At 47.5% G+C, this 17,218-nt stretch overlaps 1 protein-coding gene across 3 annotated transcripts in view; it reads left to right on the top strand.

Annotated features, from left to right (window-relative positions):
* LOC119436248 (uncharacterized) overlaps positions 1–17,218 on the top strand; it is a 172,652-nt gene that overhangs the window by 124,759 nt on the left and 30,675 nt on the right. For all 3 annotated transcript variants that reach the window (XM_037703041.2, XM_037703039.2, XM_037703042.2), the window contains 2 exons: positions 16,009–16,215; positions 16,827–16,961. In XM_037703041.2, the coding sequence (XP_037558969.1) occupies positions 16,009–16,215; positions 16,827–16,961 (342 nt within the window). The remainder of the gene's footprint in view (positions 1–16,008; positions 16,216–16,826; positions 16,962–17,218) is intronic.

The following is a 17,218-nucleotide window of genomic DNA, read 5'->3' as shown; positions in this document are numbered from 1 at the left end:
TTCCTTTTTTTATACATGGCTTGCACGTGACGTCACGTCCGCCCGCGCCGCTGCGTCCGCGCCATGCCGGAGCACCGCGCGCGCCGCCTTCGCATCTGATCGCGTGCGCTTATGCGGTCGCACTGTGTTTTCTAAGCGGATTTCACCGCTAATCGCGAGAAATGCCACCCGTTTACAGTATGCCTGCGTTTAACGAGGCATTTTACGCAGGACTGATCGGTTCAGCGCGTGCACGATATCAAGAAAAAGTGAAACTGTGCGACGATGTGGACCCGTACACGTTGCGACTGAGTGCGGATACGACGATGGACGTTAGCGCTTTCCCCGAGGTCTCGCACGGATGCATTGTAAACTGCCTAGTTTTCTCTTCAAGCTTCGCGACACTGGAGGAAATGAAGGCTTATAAATCGCTTGAATCCCACAACTACTTCACAAGCGGTTGGGTGAAAACACTGTCGGCGAAGCGGCTGCAAGGAGAAAAGGTGTTCCTACTAGGAGATGTAGGCTGCAGCCCCCGTTTTCTATGCCGCATTTTGTTTATAACATTCAGAGGCATTCCCTGGTTAGGTGGTGCGTGCAGGAGACACGCAAGATTGGAGCTTGGTGCAGAGAAGAAACGGACTGATACTGTCCATTTAACAATCACGCAAAAGCGGAGTTTATGTGCTAGGGTCTGAAAATTTTCAAACAGGATATGCAGCTTGCGCGAGTGTTTTGTGGCTGGGAGAATGATGTGCGTACTTTCCATGCTTTATTTGGATCGATATTTCTGCATTGTTTACATGTATGTTTTGATTTCAACAGTTTTCAACGGGCTGTCTGTGTATGTGCGGTCGTCGTCACCGTCGTCGTAGCGGTTTTCGGGTGGCGTTGCGCCGACTCCAAAAGCTCTTGCCGGTGCAGCGGTCACCGCGTCGACCTCGGGAGTCGTTCGTTTAAACCATCGCCTTGCAGCACGCTCGTAGCACGCAGTGCCTTCATTATTTGCTTTGTAGCCTACCAAAAGCGTTGGCGCCCAGTCCGGGTTCGTTTCTTCACAGAGCTTGGACGGTCTTCCTACAAATGCAAACAAATGTGATTCTAGTGCAGCGTTAAGTGCGCATTATGTAATATTGCGCAGGCTTAGCTGTTACGAAGTGGGCGCCGCACACTCGAATGTTTGGGAGATCGCCCTTGAGATCAGCACGCTTGATACGCGCAAGCCACAGGCTGCGCCGCTTCGAGCTAAGTGCTTTCGTTCGTTCGTCTTGCCATTCCACAACCTTCGGAAGCCGAAAAAGGTTCGTGTTTGCCGACTCCTTCCTCGAGCTGCTTTTATTACTGCGGTTGCAACACCCAACAACTGCGCAAATAGCCATTGCAAAACAGTGCCATTCGCATACGACTAACAGCGTGGTGCCATATGGTGGTGCTCCGGGTGCTCCGGTATGGCGGAAACCTAACCCAGCATTGGCGGAAGTGACGTCAGTGCAAGCCATGTATTGCGATACCAATTATAAGGACACTCCGGGCGCATTCCTGCCGTCGTCGTCACCGTGATGTTCCGTACCGGGGGGGACAGGAGGGAGGGGGCGTTCTACTCCAACGGCTGCGCGCGGTCCCTGTCTTGAAAGCGATCTGCGATGAGTACAGAGTGTAGGTGCGCGGAGGGCTCATAGCTTCGTGTGCGCTGTTTTCACCGCTTAGTTCGGGTTGAAGCGATTCCGCCTTTTTTCACGGCCCGACGGCGCATGCGCCCTGCCCTGGCGGATTAGTCGCGAAACGTTTTGCAAGGATCGCGCGCGCGGCCGCACAGCCCCATCTCAGGGGAAAGTTGTTGTTGGGGAAAGTCCTCCGGAAAAAAAAAAAAAAAAGCACTCGGACGCGCGCTACTGCAAACACTCGTGCCGTGTACCGCGTTAAAACTCCACAATTTCAAATAAAGTCTTATTCATTCATTCATTTCACTGCTAGCTCAACGTCGGTGCGGTACTGAAAACGTACGTAGCGTAAGACTGCAACTCCACTTTAACATAGAAAGTGGCGAGGGCTTCGTTCGGACTACACAGGGAACCACGTATATATAGTTGCCGCCTTGCATTGATGACTATAATAGTAAATTTATCGATAAACCCCTGCGTGCGTTACACTTGGACGGCACTTAAAAACATCACGTTGCTGACGAAGACTTCTTGCAGCGTCGGCCCTCACTTGCTGGTAGTGGCATGGTGTGCCTGACTTCACGTACTTCACGTACTCGTGAAGTCAGGCGCGGTAACACTGGGTCGATATACGAGACCGACAAGACGCTCACGCCACCAATGATTGGCCAAGTATTCAGCACAGTGTGTCGCTGAGACCATTTTAAGATACCAGGCATACAAGACGCAACCGACGAGGGTGAGTTGTAGTACTGCGACGCATAGGCGGAAAGATTTCATTTTTCCGGGGGGGGGGGGGGCTGACCAGCTTTCCGAACCCCACCCATGTGCGCTTATATATATATATATATATATATATATATATAACCTTTAATAACAGTTACACTGGGAACTTCGCGTGACCTCAAAAGATTGTTCACTGAAGTGACGAGCTTATATGAGTATTTGCAAGACCTCAGAGTAGGAGACAATTCAGTTTTACAGCCTGAGTCCCCTCGCACCGCCAATAGACTGACGTTTCTTGGCTGAGCCATGCGACAAGAGGATTCAGTTAAAGATACATTAGGGAAACATGTGTGTTTTGTGCGTATTAAGTCGCACAAGTACACATCTATGAAAAAAGCTTTGTAACGCCTTGTAAATGTTTTAATGCAACAGATACATTCAAGAAATCTTTTGCTGACGAAAGGTCAGTTATTAAGAAGATAAGACATAACATATAAAAACTAAACGATATATAACAATTTCTGAACACAACTTATGACTAAAATTATTAGCATAAGTATATTGTGATTCCATAACGCAATAGTTGTCATAACGCAATAGTTGTCCATAACGCAATTACTTGTCAAAGCATGCCTTATGCCACTAGTTTCGTTTATATTGCGGAGGCAGAACAAAGGATTATAGAGTAAAAATTATCAGGTGCCCAAATAAATGAACATAATCATAAATAAATAAGAGAGCGATATCTCAAAAGCGCGAAGGGCTCGATAGCAAATATAGGAACAACATGGATTGTGGTATTGAGAGGCAAATGCAGCATATGACGAATAAAAATTAATAAGGAAAATGCACGGATAGATTAGGGAGCCCAAATGCCTTCACTCTGCTTGCGCTGTTATGGATCCCATTTTCGTTCCTTTGTATAACTTTTTACGTTGTTTTCTAAGCCAGCTGGTTTGCTTTGACTTGTAAGTTGGCGCCTTTCTCTCTCTTATTAAAGACATCAGTTCGTTGTCTGATGCAATGATTTCACCATTATTGAAGAAGTGTTCCTTCGGGCACTTAATCTGGAAATGAAGTCGTCGGCAATCTTAATCAAATTGATTTTGCGGAAGAGTTCTTAGTGGGCACGAAGAAATTGCCAGATGGTTCAAATGGGTTTGTTCAGTCGTCGACCGCAAGTACATTTTCAGTCGCCGAAGGCAAGAAAAGGACCTCTCAGATGTGGTCGATGAGGCCGGTATGGCCACGCAATTTTGTTAGCTTGGCCAAAGGTTTCGCGGGTGTTCGCCCTTGCCCCCCGTAAACATGTGCACGACGTCCCCAAATGTGTGCAATGATGCCGACCTTTGCTGGCTTAAAATGTCAATCAGCATATCTCTGTGCAAAATCAGGCGTTCTGGTTCAAGGTCGTCAGCGTAGAACTGTTATATATGCTTCGTCTTCCTTCCCTATGGCAAGCTACTCAATGTGGGACTTATGCTACCACATATCAGGTGGATACCTGTTGTTCAACTAAACAGCACTGTGTCAAGTACTTCATAATACCTCTGGCGGTACATGTCACTCGCTGATGGAAACGCGTGAGCTGAGGAACCTTCTTGATAGCGGCGTGGAGTCTTCTTTCTCCTAACGGCTAGAACACACAGGTCCTCAACTTCTACTTTTCCTGCATGTGCCATACATATGTGGGTCACGCGCTTCATTTTGGAGTTTATCTGCGCCGAGTTCAAGCTTGGGCCATCCGAGATGGCTGGTCCCTTCGCGTGCGCTGTCTCCGCGCGCGCTATAGTGTTATGTTTCCGCAGGTGATTATACGGTGGAAAATACGCTTCCTTTTCAGCGTCAGATGGGTTCTGGCGAAGTACCGATAAGCGAGGTGCCCACAATTGGTTTTGTCGTTGGTGCTCATGCTGTGTTTGTAACTGGTGCACATTGCAACGTCCGCAGCCGCGGTAGAATCGAGCTCGACGCCTGTTTTCTATTTCTCCTTTTATTGCGACAGCAATTGTATCGACACTCCGGGCAAATTTTCGCTGTCTTCGCCGCCGTGATATTCCGTATAAATTGCAAAAGTCATATGAGTAAGCGGCCCATGCACTACGGGTGCGAGAAAAAGCCCGTAACGCTGAGCCGTAACACATGATGGACATTATCTTCCCACGCGCTCAATATTCAGGTTAGTTGGAGGTCACGTGAACAAATACGTGCATGGGCAGGAGAGCATGCGTCTTCTCATCTAGCCCTGCCGCAGCTGCAAATTACTGTGTGCGGTTGACGCTTACGCGACCCACGTGCCGTATCCACTTGTTGGTAATCATTGGGGGGTGCAATGATCTAGGGCGAGCAGGGATGGCTGCTAACTTCATGCGCTCTATACCTTCTTTCTTAGGCTGTTTTTCCGCGCCCCAAGTGTTGCAGATCACATACCCTAAGTTAAGAGACAGGGGTAATTGGAGATGAATGTTTCGTGACGGTCCACAAGAGTAAGCGAGTTACTAGCTGTAATATATATTTGCTACAAGGTATTACAATGTACAAAACAGCTACGTTTCAAGCCTTGTGCGCAGCAAGAACAAATCGATCGGAACTGAGCACACCCGCGAGCGATTAGGCAGAAAATAATCAGATAGTGGCCGCACCGAGGAACTTCACTTGAGTCAGAAACTGACAAGCCACTGCTTCAAAATATTTGCCGAATAAAGAACAAAGAGCAAAACACACTAATCCTGACTGAATTCGTAATCGGAAAGCTTGGATAGCTTGGAATACATATTTAGCCCCGCTTTTAGAACAAGCACCATATACGCTGCTTGCGCCGTTTGGACATAGCTTAATCAGCTCCGAAAGCGCTTTTGCATGTTCTCTGAAGCTGTGATCAAAACTTCGTGTCGTCCACCTAGTCACCGTCTACGATATCTCCGAAAACAGAGGTTTTCTAAGCCGCGCCGGCGTAATACACTTCCATTGTAAACAAGGAGGCAACGTCAATGTTGATGATGATGATAGTAGCCTTTCTTATTTACCGAAATTTACCGTTTTTCCTCACGATAAACCCGCGTTTTATACGGCTAAAGCAACACCTGTAGCCTTCCGTGGTGGCTCAGTCAGCTCAGGCGTTGAGCACGAGATCACGGGATCAAATACCGGCCGCGGCGGCCGCATTTCGATGGAGGCGAAATGCAAAAACGCCCGTGTTCTTGCTTTGTAGTGCAGGTTAAAGAACCCCAGGTGGTCAAAATTAATCCGGAGCCTTCCACTACGGCGTGCCTCCTAATTAGAACTGGTTTTAGCACGTAAAACCCCAGAAAGAGGAAGAAGACCTGTAGCGAAGCCAGGTATCGGTTTCTCCGAGCTTATATATAGGAAAAGGACGTTACCCAATACAGCCATGTGCTTGGCGGCTACGCCTGATAATACAGGGTGTTCAAAACTAAGCTTTATGGTTTTCTTAAAGTTAAGCACTGGGAGGCACGCGAAGACCACCTGTGCAAATAAGTTATGTGGCTAGGGGGGCACAAAGTGAGATGATAATTATCGCTGTGAGCAGCCCAATTAACTAAAATTGAACAATTATTTTTTTGTTGATTGCAGTAAGTGGGTATGTTTGTATTGAAAACTTAGAGACAGTCGAGTTTCTACACAGTATCAGTCGGAAGAATTATTCTAGCGTGTCCGTGCTCCGAGATATCAGACTCCAAATTTCAATTGTCGTACTGCGCAGAATAATCGAGAATAAAGACGCGACAATTCTCATGAATTCCCGTGAATGATCATGAAGCTCAGTGACCACTTCTGTGGAGGGATGGCGGTGCCATCTTCTCTCTTGAGTCGTGGTGGTGTGTTGACTAGAGGAACGTTCTTGAATATACGGGCGTAACGGTCCGCTCCAACGCAGCAACCACTACGCTGGTTGTTTACGATATGCGAATCACCGCGTATGAAGACTCACGACGCCACCTACAAGAATAACGATGTGGCGTAGTAGGCGAGAGCGCGAGCCAGCGTCTTCATGTTTTGTTTCCCACGCGACGTCATCCTCTTACAAAAGGCGCGCATCTGCTCCCGTTTCTCTAACCACGCGACGCCATCCTAGTCCCGCGCGCTGGCGTTGGACGCTGACGTCACGCTCCCCCGCTCCGCGAGAATGCCCACTCAGATAAGCAGATCCGGCTGTTTTGAGCCACAGAACACCCATGTTTGAGATTCCCATGCTTAATGTACGACAATAAAACTGCGAAGTTACAATGACAAACTTGTAGCGTACGAACGGTACTGTGCTCGTACTGGATATTGTCAACGTGTAACTGTGATCACAATGAGTGCTACAGTTAAAAAAAAAAGTTGCCTATGCGTAGTTCCTAGTTTAGCTGTTAGTTGTTATTATTTATATATGAACACTTCAGCAAGAGATCTCTTTCATTAAGCAGGTTGGTCGCGGAACCGATGACAGCCAATGAGGCAACCGTTGACACCCCAAGGGGAAACGAAGTTAATCAGGCGCGAAGGCGCTCGAGCGGACCTCGGCGTGTTTGGCAAAAGGGACGTTCCCTCGTTCATTCGACGCCACCGACGGGACGAGTAAGGCACGGCAGGCGCCAGGAGGTCCAAGGTGTTCATGAGAAAAAATAACTACGGCAACTTCGCGACACCACACTCCTACAGAATACAACTAAGCTTGTGAGCGAGCTAGCTTTACTTCTACATGGCTGATACCACTGGTACTCGCGAAAAATAGTTTTGAAGAATGCTGGTGGCCTTTTTTTTTTTTTTATGCGACAGGGCCATCCCCCTGTCAGCGAGGGGGCGATGCAGAAATCTGAGGGGGGGGTCAGGACATCCGGACATCCCCCCTGGATCCGCGCCTGCGCGGGGGACGCCGGCGGCGGCATCATCGCGACCCGAAACGGTTATTGGAATGAGCCAATAACAGCTTACGCTGTAAAACAGCGCACTCAGGCCTGCTCACCCTATATGTATATAGTTGGTGAGTGCTACAAGGCTTCCAGAAACGACATGCTGCCTCAGAGTAGCCATTAATAATTATTCACGAAACACACAACCGATGCGCACTGAGCATTGGCGCAGGTTCACAAATCAACCAGCGAAAACCCTGGCACCCTTCCAAAACGTTTCCAGCGGCGTGCGGCAGCACAGGAAAATGAAAAAAAGGCGGATTCGCTCGCTGCGGCTGCGCTTCCTCACTATAGCGTTTCGACAGCGAGTTTCCCCGGTCATCTAGTGAAATGTCTTCATGTTTGCTTGCGCGTGCGTGACACCATGTTTGTTAATTTAGATAGTAAGCGAATGTTTACAAGTTTATACTGCCGATAAAGCTACTATCCTTACTTCGTATAGCTGTCTACTAATTTGCTATCGTAATCGATGCTTCGGGTGAAACTGTGACTTTTTTGTGTATTCCATAAAAAATCGGGGTAGCTTGCACTAGTGGCGAAAGGCTAAAGACACAGCGGAGCTCATCGGTTCCTACCTAGTCATGGCTGTACGAAGTGATGTTAAGTTATACGAAGTGATGTTAAGTTATACGAAGTGTACAAGCATTTCCTCGTGGTCCGTGGCATCGGGGAACGCCTCGCGAAACACTTGCAGTTCGAGCACACGTAGGGGAAGTTGGGCGAAAGCATAGTGTACTGAAATATAGGGGTAGTGGGCTCAGATGACGGCTCCGCTTGAGGCCCTTGATGACGCCTCTGAGAGATGGCGTTACAAACATTCTTACTTTTTTTTTTTTTTTGGAAGCGGGTTGTGGCGCACGTGTTGCATGGTGAAAGCAGTGCAAAGCGGCAGTTTTAAACCGCGCTTAGGGAAGCTAGCGGAGGCAGCCGGATAGCGAGTTTGCCGTGCGGCTTACCGTGGGGCTTTGTTCAGGTATTTTGGTGGGCTTTCTCGTTAGGTGCTCGGGTGGACAATGGTGCGGCAGGCTAGGAAGGACAGGGGTGATGACGAGCTGGTGCAGTGCGAGGAGTGCAAACGTTGGTGTTATTTGGACGAGACGCACTTCGCCAGTTTAGCCGACGCTGAGGAGGCTATCTTCGCGTGCAGGTCGTGTGAAGGATTTAAGGGGGCTATGCGGCGGATGGAAGGGGAATGGGCAGCCAGTGTGGAAGAGCTCAAAGGGGAGCTGAAGGTGGAGCGAGAGCGGCGAATTGAGCTCGAAACTCGGATCGGCGAGTTGCTTCACAGGGAGGGGACCGAGGCCGTCCTGGTAAAGCGAATAGCTGGCGAGCTACAAGAAGAACGGGAAAAGCGGGCCGTGCTGGAAGAGCGGGTGGAGGCGCTAATGGCACAGGCGGCGCGTAATCCCGGGTCAGCTCAGGCGGGCGGCGGGGACAGCGCGGAGACTCAGGCAGAGGCATGCCATGAGAGCAGGGAGGGACGCCTAGGGGCCGTTGAACAGCAGGCGAGAGCCGGCGGCAACACGGCGGTTCCACAACTCTACAGCGAGGTAGTGCGGCAGGCTTCGGGTGGGAAGGGACGAACGGCAGGAAGCACATCGTCACGTGTCAGTGGCGCACGGCGGGTGGAGAACCAGCTAGCGCGAACTGGAGGACGACAATCGCAGGCGGGAGGCAAACGTGTAGAGCGAAGGGTCCTAGTGGTGGGGGACTCCAACGTAGCTAGGGTTGAGGAGGGCGTCCTTACAACAGTGAAGGCAGACGGGCGGGTGAGGATGGAGGCCCAGTCAGGAAAGTGCATGGTTGACGCAATGACAAAAGCTCAGAAGGTGGTATCGGACAACCTGGAGCATGAACATCTGGTCGTTATCCATGTTGGTCTCAACAATGTGCTGAAGGGAAGGAGCAAGAACCTAAACAGACAGTTAGATGTTGAGTTGCGTAAACTCAGAGAAACCTCTGCGAATGTGCATGTGACCATATGCACAATCCCACAGGTCCGGGGCCAGGCTAGCGGGATGGAACGGAGTGTGCTTGAGGCTAACCGGGTCATTAGGGGTCTAAGCCGACCACTTGGGTACGGCATAACGGAGGTAAACAGGGAAGTGTACGAGTCTGGCTCCCACCCTTTTGCACAGGATGGCATTCACTACAGTGGTGCCACGGGCGGGAGGGTAGGTAGTAGGATAGGGCGCCAAGCTACGGCTTTTTTGGGGGGACCCAGAGCCCTAAGACCACCAGTGTAGACGAAGACGGACCCAGAGAGGCTCCAAGATTCAAGAAACGTAAAATCGGTAGGAGAAGAAATAGACGTATACGCACCAGGGGCAAGGTCATTCTGACATAGGGTACATTAACATGCAAGGTGGCAGGAATAGGCTGAAGTGGGAGGAGATAGACGAGCAACTGAGGCAGGAAAAGCTGATGGTATACGGGTTTGTGGAGACACATCTTAGGGACATGGAGCAACCTCCCTGTAATCCTGACTATGCATGGGAATATTGCAATAGAACAGAGGGCAGCAGAAAAGGGGGTGGAATTGGTGCATTCATTCATAAAAGTATGAATTGGCAAAGGGTCAAACAGGAATGCAAGGAGCATTTATGGCTAAAAGGGAAAGCTGCAGGAGAGCAGACACTCCTTGGCTTTGTATACCTGTGGACAGGAGCAAATGCCAAAGAGGAAAAAAAATGCTAGAATGCATATCAAGTGACATTAATGAGCTAGGAGAAGGGTGCGAGATTATTATACTAGGAGATATGAACGCACACATAGAAGACATGGACGGGTACACAGACTCAACAGGCAACATGATGCTGGATATGTGTGAAATGCATGACTTAGTTGTATGCAACAGTACTGAGAAGTGTGAAGGGCACATAACATGGGAGGTAGGGAGCCTGCAGTCGACGATAGATTATGCACTAATGTCACATAGGATGCACGATAGGCTAAACGTAATGAGCATAGATGAATATGGCTCCAGAAGTCTAGATAGTGATCACAAACGTATTAAGGTGAGTTTTAGAAGGGAAATGAAAGTAGGTAGGAGGCAAGATGAACAACCAGGTGGGATATTTTACTCGGAAAAGCAGCTTGAAATAGCAACCCAGCAAATTGAGGAAGTAATTTCAGAGGATACAAAAACAGAATGGACATATGCAAATTTAACAGGGCTATTTGAGCTAGAGCTTACTAAGGTCAGTGGCTATGGTGTTGGGCTGCTGAGCACGAGGTCGCGGGATCGAATCCCGGCCACGGCGGCCGCATTTCGATGGGGGCGAAATGTGAAAACACCCGTGTACTTAGATTTAGGTGCACGTTAAAGAACCCCAGGTGGTCCAAATTTCTGGAGTCCCCCACTACGCCGTGCCTCATAATCAGAACTGGTTTTGGCACGTAAAACCCCATAATTTAATTTTTTTAATTTTAGCTTACTAAGGTACGAGTCAGGACAGAAGGGAACAGAAGACGTAAACCCAAGAGCTGGTGGGATGAGGAGGTTAAGAAGGCCATAGAGAAACGTCAGGAAGCATCCAGGGAACACAGATATTCAAAGCAGAGGGGTGAACCAGAAGCTGATGTAGGCAGAAAATGGAATAACTTTTTAAACTGTAGAAGGGAAGCATCCCATTTGATCAATGAGAAGATCAGAAGAAAGGGGAGCCAATGGTTGTCAGAAGTAAACAAAAAGGATAGAAAAGCAGCGAAGAAATTTTGGAAACATCTCAACTCCTTGAGTAATAAGACTAGCCTAGAGCAGAGGTTTATAGTTACAGCTCAAGGTGTTCGACTAGAGGGAGATGAGGCAATGGAACATATAAGAACAATGATGACAGAAAAATTTAAAGAACGAAACATAGCTAGCATGTGCTAAATCAGGTGAGGATAGACTAGTCAGTGCAGTGGCTCCACTGGCAGAAAGCGAGTGGGAAAGGGCAGAGAAGAGGCTTCCTAGTAGCACGTCGACAGGTCCTGATGGCATCCCAATTATGTTGATAAAGACATTGGGCCCAAAATCTAAGAAAGCATTAAGAGAGGCAGTGAGCAAAATGATAATGGACGGTAAAGCCCCTGACGGGTGGAGACTGAGCAGGATGAGCATGATATATAAGGGAAAGGGGGACAAAGCCGACATAAACAACTACCGTCCCATAACAGTGACGTCAGTGGTTTACAGGGTGGTGATGCAGATTATAAAGGACAGACTGCAGGCATGGGTGGAGAGCGAGGAGGTGCTGGGGGAACTACAAAATGGGTTCCGGAAACAAAGAAGGTTAGAAGATAATTTGTTCTCATTGACACAGTGTATTGAAATAGCAGAAAAGGAACACAGGCCCCTATGGCTTGCATTTCTGGATATCAAGGGCGCCTATGACAGTGTAATCCAAAAGGATTTGTGGGACATACTGGGCACTCTAGATGTGGAAGATGGAGTAAGGAAATTTTTAAAAGATATCTATAAAAGTAACAAGGTGCTTATAAAATGGGAAAACAAGGTATCTGGGCCTATAGAGATACAGCAGGGTAAGCGCAGGGGTGCCCTCTGTCACCTCTGTTGTTCATGCTGTATTTACAAGGATTAGAGAAAAAATTAGAGAGGAGCGGACTTGGCTTCAACCTTTCCTATTTCAAGCAGGGAGAATGGATTAAACAGTCATTACCAGGACTGATGTACGCAGATGACATTGTACTTATGGCTGACAGCAAGGAAGACTTGCAGAGATTAATGGACATCTGTGGTAAAGAGGGAGATAGCTTAGGTTTGAAGTTTAGTAAAGAAAAATCGGCAGTCATGACTTTTAATGATAATCAGGGCAGCGAGCATAGGATACAGGAGGTTACGCTGGAGGTGGTGGATAAGTACAAATATCTTGGAGTGTGGATAAACAATGGGGCTGAGTATACCTAACGGAACATGAAAAATATGTGACGGCTAAAGGTAGCAGAAATGCAGCTGTGATAAAAAACAGGGCACTGTGGAATTACAATAGGTACGAAGTGTTGAGAGGGATTTGGAAAGGGGTGATGGTCCCTAGTTTGACTTTCGGCAATGCGGTCCTGTGCATGAGATCAGAGGTTCGAGCAAGGTTGGAAGTTAAGCAGCGAGGGGTAGGTAGACTGGCTCTGGGAGCACACGGAAATACACCAAATCAGGGGGTACAGGGTGACATGGGATGGACGTCATTCGAGGGCAGGGAAGCCAGCAGCAAGATAGAATTTGAGGAGCGATTGAGAGAAATGGCAGAAAAGCGGCGGGCAAGGAGAGTTTTCAGTTATTTGTACATGAGGAATGTTGATACAAAATGGAGGAAGCTGACCAGAAAACTGTCAATCAAATATTTGGACTGCAGGAGGGGTGCAAACCAGGAAACAGCGGTTAAGAAAAAGGTTAAGGAAACAGAGAGGGGTCTGTGGAAAACGGGGATGCAGACGAAATCAGCACTGGGAACATACCGAACTTTCAAGTAAGAAATTGCCAAAGAAAATATCTACGATAATTCTAGGGGAAGCTCTTTGTTGCTTGAAGCCAGGACGGGAGTATTGCGGACTAAGATGTACCGAGTCAAGTACCAAGGTATAGACACGTTGTGCTGTGCGTGTGGAGAAGAAGAGGAAACGGCTGAACACCTCATACTTTTCTGTAAAGGGCTTAACCCTACAGTGCAAAGCAACGGGGCTGATTTTTTCAAAGCATTGGGGTTTAGGGACAGTGAAGGCAAAATAGACTTTAAGCGGGTAGAAATAACCAAACAGAGGTTATCTGATTGGTGGATAAAATCAAGGCAGGGGTGAAATTTCACCCACCACAAAGTACAAAATATGTTAATAGTCATGGCTAGGGGGCGTATGCCACCGCCCGGTTTAAAGGGTTCAGCCTCATCCATCCATCCATCCATCCATCCTGAAACGTTTTGCAGTCTGGCGCCTACGTTATGCGTGTTATTTCACTGCATAGCGTAAATCTAAATAAGTTCTTGCGATCTGTATTACCGGAACGGCGTCAATTCGCATTTTGTGCTATAAACTTTATCATTGTGACTGCGACGGTACGAGCGGCGTTATCGATGTACTCGCGAGTGCATTAATTTGGCCGCTTGCGGTAGTTTGTAGCAGTTACTGTGACGATAATATAAGCGCGATGATTCGTTTTATATACATATAGTACCAGTTATCACCGTGTAATTGTCCACTGCGGTCCACTAAGGCCAGCGTCGAGCTTGCGCCGCTCTCATTAGCAGTGGACCGTTGCCCAAGCTGACCGTACTTGGTCAAGTTGCGTACAGTTTCCTTGCGTCATAAATGCATATACACGACGTGTGGGTACACATCGCCGGAAAGAAAAATACGGCGGACATGTTAATGAAAATTTATTGTCCTTAATATATCGAACAAGCTTATTTCTAATTGTATACAACAATTCGAGCAGTGACTTCAGCGAGCAGGCGGCATATTGTTCTTTGAGCGCATAAAATTGCTTTTATTTTCGAATGCACTTTCAAGTTCGTAAATTTCATTAGGAACAGCATGCAAACAAAACGATGTACAATATTGTTGCAGCAGTGAAAAATAAGCAAGATCAGCCCAACCGAAGAATACTCAAGAACTGCACAGATTCCAAAAATATTACAAATCTCACTGTTAGTGCATGTAGGAAATATTTCTTTTTATAACAATAACAATGTTTACAAAATCAAACCATTTTTTTTTCTGGCAGAGCACACACTAGATACAAAGCACTTTAATAGCATGCCTAAGAATATGGAGTACGGCGAAATGAAAAAAAAAATAACAATAATAACCACTTTGCTGTTAACGACGTGAACGAAGTCCCTGATTCTGTAACGCGGCTCAAAGTGCAATTCGTACACGGCACATGTTTGGTCAAGCTTCTTGTCGTCACGGTGCAAGTTCCTATCCCACTGTTGTCTCCTTTCTTTGTCTCGTGGGACGCTGAAAAGAGACGCCTTCGGCGAGTCTTTCACTCCGGCACCCTGGTGCAAAACAGTAATTGCGCCGGCGACTAGGCATAGTTCCTTAGCGCACCGTAGAACGAGCACAAAGGATGTCCGAGGACGTTGCATAGACAAGTCGACGAACGTTGCACTTCACAAAAACAATCAAAATCAAGTCGATTCGCGTCCTCGTGTGCAGACTGCAGCAAGCGAATGGCAGTGACGCCGTGACGGGAGCGCAGTGCGCACGAGCTGGCACGGGTCTTCAGGATGGATGGATGGATGGATGGATGAGGCTGAACCTTTTAAATCGGGCGGTGGCATACGCCACCTAGCCATGACCATTAACATAATTTGTACTTTGTGGTGGGTGAAATTTCACCCCTGCCTTAATTTTATCCACCAATCAGATAACCTCTGCTTGGTTATTTCTACCCGCTTAAAGTCTATTTTGCCTTCACTGTCCCTAAACCCCAATGCTTTGAAAAAATCAGCCCCGTTGCCTTGCACTGTAGGGTTAAGCCCCTTACAGAAAAGTATGAGGTGTTCAGCCATTTCCTCTTCTTCTCCACACGCACAGCACAACGTGTCTATACCTTGGTACTTGACTCGGTACATCTTAGTCCGCAATACTCCCGTCCTGGCTTCAAACAACAAAGAGCTTCCCCTAGAATTATCGTAGATATTTTCTTTGGCAATTTCTTGCTTGAAAGTTCGGTATGTGCCCAGTGCTGATTTCGTCTGCATCCCTGCTTTCCACAGACCCCTCTCTGTTTCCTTAACCTTTTTCTTAACCGCTGTTTCCTGGTCTGCACCCCTCCTGCAGTCCAAATATTTGATTGACAGTTTTCTGGTCAGCTTCCTCCATTTTGTATCAACATTCCTCATGTACAAATAACTGAAAACTCTCCTTGCCCACCGCTTTTCTCCCATCTCTCTCAATCGCTCCTCAAATTCTATCTTGCTGCTGGCTTCCCTGCCCTCGAATGACGTCCATCCCATGTCACCCTGTACCATAGAGTTTCATATTACTATAACAGAAACTCTATGCCCTGTACCCCCTGATTTGGTGTTATTCAGGTGGAATTAGCTCCAGCGCCCCTAGCGGCCTCCGCCTCGACATGCGCGGCTTCAGCCGCGCATGTCGTCGGAGCCGGAGGCCGCTACCTTTCAATTTTTTTTTTTTTTCAAATAGACGGCTGGTTAAAAATAAATGGTAAATAATGGTTTTTGGTTCCTGACAGGTATGACATGGAGGGGACGGCGCCAGACCACTGGTGATCCCGCTGGCTGTGGTGATCTTCTTCCTTAGAATATAAATAATTTTAATAAAAACTCCATACTATATAGTAGCTACGCAAATGCTGCTTGAACGTGTGGTTTATGCGCGTTAGTGGACAAAATTTTGGCGAACGAGTGTCAGCAAATACTTAATTGACAAATTGTTAGTTATCCTAATTTTATTTCACAATAATGTTTATGTTTATATTAGAAACTTGAAGGTAATGGTATTAGAAGTCAAGTTCATTTTGACTGATTCTTATAGAGTGACTGCGTTCCGAAATAGTCATCAAATGCATCCATCCATCCAACCTGCCCTGCCCTGCGTGCCTTGCAGACCTGCAGGGCAGTGGTCTTGCAGGTCACTTCAGTATACAGGACTTTTCTAAATGTAGGGTCTATTTATTTATTTATACCGCCATTTAGCTCATGTGTGCATTCTATTTTAAAAATATGTGCACTACATTACTCGTTGTAAACCAAATGCAGGTCTTCCAGAAGACAGATGTGACTCTAGGAGATGGCGTCAATGGCAATTTCAGCTTCAAGTCGTTTGATTCCAATGTGCTCTCATTCATCGTCGCCTGCCCAGACGTGTACAGCATTGAAGAAGGTGACGTCACCTTCAACGGGATGGTGGTACCATCTCACCGGGTCAAGATGTCTATGTTCGCCACGGAACAGAAGCTCACTGAGGTACGAGATGCTGCCACAGCATAACTGCTTTTCTTTCGGAACCTCGCGATTTAAAACTGTTCTTGGAGACGCTCTCGTCAACGCTTTCTCCAGTTTCAATAATTCAGTCTCTGCTCGCTTTTGTTGCGCCAGGATGTTTTTTGTTACGCCGCTGGTGCTGGGAGCCTCCGTTGGCCGGCTCCCTTGCGCGGTCAAAATAGAACACGTTTGCAAGTGCATTAGGGCAAAAGCAGATTCCACAAGCATAAATGGCGCGCGACATCGTTATTTAACAGTGGCCACCCATCGCGGACGTTGCATGGATATACTCTCTCTACGCTGGTCCCGTCCCTGCAACAACCAGAACGCGTGTGATGGCGCAGAGGCGGAAAGCCTAAAAGACAGGGAAACTGTAGCTAAAACCAGAGTCTTTTTCTGTCCACAGCCTACTAATACTTGCGACATGCAAACGAATTTGCATGTCGGCGATAACCTGCCTAATCAACTCCGACATGCTACTTGAGTCAATGCCTGTACTACTTTCCCTGGCCCGTGTGCAACTAACTAATCATGTTTCATTTTTCTCTCTCTCGCTCTCTCTCTCTCTCTTTTTTTTTTTTGTCAACCAGCAGGACGCAGACGTCGTGAACGTTGACTATGCAGTCAGGGCGCGGAAAAGCAGCCAACGCTGCTCGTTCATGGCGAGCATCCGCGGTTCAGTGCAAGAACCAAGAGTCCGCCTACGTGGATGGTTCCGCAGGAAAAAAGTACGTGATCGTTCTGTTTTTTTTAAATCTTTTTTTCTTCCGTTATTTTTTTCTTTATCACCTTATATAATAGGGAGAAGAAACGTTGAACCCACTGGAGCACTTCGTCATCATCATGCATTTAATTTCATATGATCGGTCTGGCAAAAGCAAGCCTTTCCCGCCTTTGTTGAATCGATCCTGAATATTGTCACGAACCTCTAGAAGTGGACTTGAAGGTTTAATAACCCGTAGAGCAGCTGGCTCTCGGAAGACGC

This window comes from Dermacentor silvarum, chromosome 1 (genome assembly GCF_013339745.2).
Source record: "Dermacentor silvarum isolate Dsil-2018 chromosome 1, BIME_Dsil_1.4, whole genome shotgun sequence".
Taxonomy (NCBI): domain Eukaryota; kingdom Metazoa; phylum Arthropoda; class Arachnida; order Ixodida; family Ixodidae; genus Dermacentor; species Dermacentor silvarum.
The sequence above is the reverse complement of the archived record's forward strand: the minus strand, read 5'-3'. Positions and strand labels throughout refer to the sequence as shown.